The 7,195-nt window shown below is 33.7% G+C and overlaps 1 protein-coding gene across 2 annotated transcripts in view; it reads right to left on the bottom strand.

The window, feature by feature from the left end:
* Positions 1 to 1,377: 1,377 nt before the first annotated feature.
* PTEN (phosphatase and tensin homolog) overlaps positions 1,378 to 7,195 on the bottom strand; it is a 79,852-nt gene continuing 74,034 nt past the window's right edge. For both annotated transcript variants that reach the window (XM_019651497.1, XM_019651496.1), the window contains one exon: positions 1,378 to 4,843. In XM_019651497.1, the coding sequence (XP_019507042.1) occupies positions 4,658 to 4,843 (186 nt within the window). In that variant the 3' untranslated portion in view covers positions 1,378 to 4,657. The remainder of the gene's footprint in view (positions 4,844 to 7,195) is intronic.

Raw genomic sequence — 7,195 nt, 5'->3', positions numbered from 1 at the left:
CCGATAGGAAAAACAGTCTAACATCTCATCTTCCAAAGTTTGAAATTATTTTCCTCTATTTTTTTTGCTAGTTTTTAGGTACTGTCCTTATACCAGTTCAGGCTGCATATTTATTGTTTCCAGTCAAACATTTTTCTCTATACTAGTAAGTTAATCAAAGCTTATACTTAAGTTTGCTTAGCCATTGGAAAACTTTTGTTAGCAGAGATTGGAAAATTTGTGAAATTCTGCAAAACTAATTTTACTATTTCCAATATTTGCCGAACTTAAATAAAAAATTTCAAACCATTAATGTAATAAAATATGAAACAAAACCAACAAAACAACACATACTTAAGCCATTTAAGACTATGTTTTAGATGTGATTAATTATCTGTCAATAAAAGAACAAAAAGGTTTCACTTTAGCAGCAAGTTAACTAGATTTAAGGGTCTTGATTTTTTGGGGGGAAGCCTTTGGAAGCCTGCATGTTAAACACTGGTGATTTTCTAAATTCTCAGTGGAAATGGTGATGGCATTCACTTAACCAAACTAGCTCAAATTACAGTGAAGTGAGAGCACGAATAAAAACAAAATTGCCAGTAAATTCCTACTTTTCAGAAATCACCTAGGTCTTATAAATCAGATTAAAGGAAAAAATAAAGTGTGTATATACTTTTCATACTTCTTTACGTTATTATACATTATTCATATTTATTTTTAAAGTCACAAAAAATGTAAACTTGAAATAACATTAAATTCCACTGTTACATAAATGATCTGCTTTATTTTCAAAACATTTGTACAGCTACACTTCCACTTATTACCTTACTATGCTTTGTTGAAAGGATATGCCTTAGTCTTTAAGCTTTTAAGAATATTAGAAATAAGATTGAATTCAAGTACACAAAGTCCTTTAAACTATTCTGAAATATCAAATTTTAAACGGCACAAGTCACAATGAGTAGATGAAGTATCCCATATGTTGATGGCAAACTACAGAATCATAAAGAATGGAAAAGCCACAAAACTGAAATCTGAAGTATCAAATCCGTTTTGGGAAATTAGCTTCAGATATCTGGCTTAGTTAAAAAAAAAAAAAAACACAATTTTTCAAGAATCTTGAAGTTTTTCAAGATTAAAATGTTATGTAATGTGCTTGAAACGATTTAAGTGTTGACTAAAGCCCTAAGAAGTGCCTTTCTCAAACATGAACAGACTGATACTCTACTCCCAAGTTGACAAAGGCCCGCCCATGTTTTAATTGTAGGCTTTGAAGGACAGTAGGAAAACAAAACACAACTTATTAATCACATTTGGCTGCCCGTTATTGAAACTTGCAACAAATTTAAGCAATTTAAATTATAAATATTCTCATTTAATAAAACACCCACACAATGACAAGAATGAGACTTTAATCAGTTTTAAGTGGAGTTTATAACACTAAGAGATAAAGGGTTGTTAACAAACACAATAACAAATGGACATCTGATTGGTATGAGGCATTATCCTGTACACATATTTTTTTGTGTATCCTCAGTGCATAGCATTTACACACAGAGCCACTGCTGCACAGCACAAGAGTATCTGAAGAGGCTGAATCAGAGTAAGGCTGTTTAACAGACTGAAATTTTTTAGTATATATAGTCTATATGAGAACAGATTGAACTTTTGAACTGGCAGGGTAGAAGGCAACTCTGCCAAACACTGCAGTTGAAGCCCCCACTTTAGTGCACAGTTCCACCCCTTCCATCTGCATGCATGACACATTAACAGTATTTAAAGGTAAACGAGGCACTTGGTGGCAACCACAGCCATCGTTATGAACATATTGCACAAATTTTCTAGAACTAAACATGTAACTGGTACCCTACTTTTATTTTTTAAAGCTGAAACATTTGATGCTGCCGGTAAACTCCACTTAAGTTTATAACCTGTGCCACAGCAAAGAATGGTGATGCTATTTATCCAACTACCCTTTAATAATTATGGCAAAAAATGTTCAAGAGGAGCTACAGAGGACTTGGGATGGTACAGGGCCCAACTGTAAGCTTCCTTAAAAGTGATGCCTTCAAGTAACTTCAGACATGTAAGCGGCTGCACATCCAAAAAGTCTAAGAAAACATTCCAGAAACTCAAAGAGATTTACCTACAGAATGCATTTCAGGCGAATTATGAATACTGTCATAAATAAAGTTTTAATTAGGACTCAAAAACTTTCAGTCATAGCAATTCTTGTCAAATTCTATGGGGATGGTAACTGAAATAAAGAGTAGTATGTATAATATATATTTATATATATATAATATATATATATAATGCCATTTTTCCATTTCCAATGACTACACCATAAAATGTAAGCAAGGCTTCTCAAAAATATTGAAACATTCAAAATCAAAACCCTCATTCAGACCTTCACATTCCAAAGGAAAAATAATAACAGTGCAAAAGCCCATTATAATGTCATTATTTATGACCTGGCCCTCCATGTTACATATTGGAACAATACAAGTTATGTTTTAATATACTGTGCCCAAAAACTGTAACAAATAACAGTATTAATAACTATCTTCAAAACATGAATAGTTGATTTTCATTTTAGTCAACAATTTTCAGCTTTTATGAAAGACAAGGTGGCATATAAATTTCAATGGTGAGATCTTAGGAATAGTTGTCTCTAACCTTACCAATTTAATTTATGAGCAGTTAATCAATATTCTATGTATCAATGTTTAAATATAAAGGTGTAAATCCTAAGAGCTTTAAAAATTTAAAAATTTGTTGAATGAAACTGACGAGGTATGGAAAACATGTCAACATTATTTACTAAGAATATTTTAGATGAAGTTTGCCTAATCTATTTACCATCAAACTCTATAAATGCTGCTCTAATAGGTCCTATGCAATCTGGATTTGTAAATTAACTAGGTCAGACCACAGCTAGTGAACAATTTCAGCACCAATAAGTTATTGAAAATGAGATTTCACACCATTAAGAAATAAATTGGATATTCAAATGTTTCAAGGTCAAGGTATAATTTGCAAGACACCAAATTTCTGGGAAAAAAAATTCTTTTTAATATCTTCACATTAGCTTTACAATAGTAGCTGTACTCTGCTTAAAATCATATGCAGTCTGGGCATATCAAATATATGACATTTAAGAAGTGAAACTGAAGCCCTAGTCCTAACTCAAGCACTATGAAGAAATAATTCAACACTGCACATAAAAAAAAAATCTATTCTTTCAATAGTAAATTGATAAATGCATTATGTGGGACAATTTCTACTGAAAAAGTAAATGCCTTATTTGTGCAGTGTTGAAAATTTACTGCAACTCTAATTTCCTTTTTAACACAAATAATGTCCTTTTAAATAAAAACATTATATGTATTCAGTATTCAAGTAAAATTCCCTAACAGTTAATGACATTTAAAAAATGTGCAAAACTGCAAAACTCATTGTAATAGAATGTGTAAGGTCAAAGGGGTGGAACGGCTGACAGCTATTGGATTGAGTAAGTGCATCATAAATCTTTAAAGAAAAAAAACTGCTTACTGTAGAATCTCAAATTGAAATTTCCTGTGCAGCATTACAAAACATTTTATATTTAATGAGAAAAAAGAAGCTTGCAGGCAGCACATGAAGCATCCACAGCAGGTATATGAAAACTGGTGAAATATGTGTAAGTTGTTGACTGATGTAGGTACTAATAGCATCTGACTTTGAGCACTGGCCTTGATTACACAGGAGACGGAGCAGTCATTACAACTGAGAAAACATTTTTAATAAATCATTGTCAATTTTTATGTTTCAAGCCCATTATTCTTTGTTGATAGCCTCCACATTTATATGGTTAAGTCATTGTTGCTGTGTTTCTTATCTGTGACCACATTATTTTTATATCCCTTCATTTGTGGATTCTTAAGATGTTGCGGAAGGTTCATTCCTGTACCCCAATACAGATTCACTCCCTCTAGCTGCCTTTTCTAGCACCAATATGCTTAAAAAAAATAAAATGCACAAACAACAAGCAGTGACAGCGGCCAATTCCTCAAATATCCAGATTAATAACTGTAGCATGCTAAAGAAAGGTGCGTGTAAATAGCTGGAGATGGTATATGGTCCAGAGTCCAGCATAAAATATATTCCTTTCTGAGCATTCCCTCCTTTCCCCTAACCCGAATACATGCATTAGAGTGTAGCAAAACCCTTTAGAAACTCCTCCAGCCAACTGCAAACTTATCTGTTGCCACAAGTGCAAAGGGGTAGGATGTGAACCTGTATATCATCACAAAGCTCTTTAGCCATTTCGGTTGGTGACAGAACACAAAATGAGAAATTCCTACTTATACATATCAGTCTGTCTCCACTTTTTATAAAACTGGAATAAAATGGGAAAGTGCCATTTTTATTTATCCTAATTGAATTTTAAATGTCCTTTTGACACAAAAAGGTATATACATGACACAGCTACACAACCTTTTTTCAACTGGACAACAAGTGTCAAAACCCTGTGGATGTATAGGGTAAAACAAGATTGGTCAGGAAAAGAGAATTGTTCCTATAACTGGTAATCTGACACAATGTCCTATTGCCATTAAAAAAAAAAAGGTCCATTTTCAGTTTATTCAAGTTTGTTTTCATGTTAGTTTATTCCTCTTGATAAAAAAAAAATTCAGACTTTTGTAATTTGTGTATGCTGATCTTCATCAAAAGGTTCATTCTCTGGATCAGAGTCAGTGGTGTCAGAATATCTATAATGATCGGGTTCATTGTCACTAACATCTGGTGTTACAGAAGTGGAGCTGCTAGCTTCTGGATTTGATGGCTCCTCTACTGTTTTTGTGAAGTACAGCTTTACCTAGAGAGAAAAGACAAAGTTTAAATGGAAAACCCATAAATCTGACTAATCTTAAATTACTTAGTCGATATATATTTTTAGCAGATTCATTTTTAAGTACTCTGACAAACATACTCTTTAAAAGGTAGCTACCTTTTAAATGACACCCATCTTAAGATTTCCTACATTGTCTTTCTTGCTACATGCTGAAAAGACAAACTGGGATATTAACATATTTTTTAATAAGCATAAGCTGCAAGCATTAAATATGCAAAAGAAATACACTGAGACTGAAGTTCAACAATAGTTCACATAATAGATTTTCAATCAAAAAATGCAATTCACAAATAGTTGAGTTCTAAAAGAATGCTGCACTTCCTATCTGTCTGAAACTCAATGTATTCTCTGATACAAACACAAACACTATGCTGTATAAAACACTAGCCCTAAACACTTGAAGGAAGAAAAGTTAACATCATATAGTAGTCTAAACAGTGGACCAAGGGCCTTTATAGGCTTAGCTGAAATAACTGTCAAAACAATTCTACAAGGCAGGTAGTTCCATTTTAAATAAGAAGCTAAGAACTAGAAAGGTCAGGAAACTTGCTGAAGGCCACTTATCTAGTAGGTAGTAGATGTGGGACTTACCATATTTCCCCATGTATAAGACATTTTTTTTCTGAAAAATTTGGGGTCTAAAAACGGGGTGTGTCTTATACAGTGGTTATATTTTTTTTACTTGTATTTGACAGTGATGAGGAATTGTATTAATTTTATGATGAATAAAACTTGAGTTCAATAACTTTATGTAATACATTGTTTTTCAAATTTCGGGCCCCAAAATTAGGGTGTGTCTTATACCTGGGGAAATACGGTATATCAGATCTGACTTAAAATCCCTTGTTCATTCTATTATATCTACAGCCCTTCCCCCATTATCTAAGAGTCATTATCAATTTTCCTCCTCTTACATCCAACATCTACTCCATTGGTAAATCCATTTAGTTCTATTTTTAAAATAACAAACAGTTGACTCTGGAACAACACAGGGGTTAGGGGTGCCAATCCCCACGCAGTCAAAAATCCGTGCTTTTGACTCCCCAAAAACTTAACTATAGTTGTCCCCTGCTATTTGTGGAGGATTGGTTCGAGGACCCTCTGGTGGATACCAAAACCCGTGAATGCTCAAGTCCCCTATATAAAATGGCATAGAACAATGCACACTGTTGGTCCTCTGCTGGCTGAATCCATGGGTGTGAAACTCGGGGATGTGGAGGGCCGACTGTATATTTATTAAAAAAAATCCGCATATAAGTGGATTGGCGCAGTTCAAACCCATGTCAATCAGGGGTCAGCTGTACACGTAATCTGACGGCTTCTCATTACTCCTCACTGCCACTATAGCCCAATCGACCACTATTTCTCATCTGAACTAAACCACTGCAGCAGCCTCTTAAGGAACCTCCCAGCTTCCATTCTTATCTCCTCTCCCTATTTTCCTCTCCAGTCTATATTTTAAAGGAGTGAACAGAGTGAACTTTTCAGACAATTCAGATTATATCTTTTTTTGTGCTGAAAACACTCTAATGTCTTCATATTCTGAGTGATGTGCTTTAGTCAAAATGACTTATCTATCACTCCTCAAATATACCAAGCTCGTCCCTGTCTCAGAGCTTTTGCATATGCTCTTCCCAGATATTTGTATAGCTCACTCATTTCATTTAGGCCTCTAATTAAATGTCACCTGCTAGGAGAGGCATTCTCTAACCATCCAGCTAAAAAATACACCGCAATCATTCTCTATCCCATCTCTGCTTTATTTTTCATAGCACTTAAACCATGATATGATATTGTCTTTACTTACTGATAATAAACGTTTTTATTTTAATAACAAATATAAAACCTCTCACAACATTAAAATAGAAAACAGTAAAACTAGAAATCACTCTAAAAGCTAGTGATTGAGAAAAATGTAGACTTAGAGAAAAGAAACTAAATGGAAACCTGTGGATTCTAAAAGACACTTCTAAACACTTAAAAGAAATATAACATCTAAAAGTACTTAATATTGAATCTATTTTTGCTTAAAACATATAGCCCTCCCCTTTATTTTTATTACTGCAATATTCTTATACTGACAAGCTATGGTTAGGTTTGTTACGTTATAAAATGGAATGAAGCAAGAAAGAGAATTTTTAAAAAGAGAAAGGAGGAAGATATGGTGAATGTGAGGGGCGGAGGTGTGTGTGTGTGTGTGTGTGTGTGTGTGTGTGTGTGTGTGTGAAGAAATAGGAAACAAAAAAATGGGAAACCTCCATTTCGTAATCTTTGTAAGTCAGATTTTTAAAGCTGGAGAATTCTTACCTACACACA

The sequence above is a fragment of the Hipposideros armiger genome, unplaced genomic scaffold (genome assembly GCF_001890085.2).
Source record: "Hipposideros armiger isolate ML-2016 unplaced genomic scaffold, ASM189008v1 scaffold_161, whole genome shotgun sequence".
Classification (NCBI taxonomy): domain Eukaryota; kingdom Metazoa; phylum Chordata; class Mammalia; order Chiroptera; family Hipposideridae; genus Hipposideros; species Hipposideros armiger.
The sequence above is the reverse complement of the archived record's forward strand: the minus strand, read 5'-3'. Positions and strand labels throughout refer to the sequence as shown.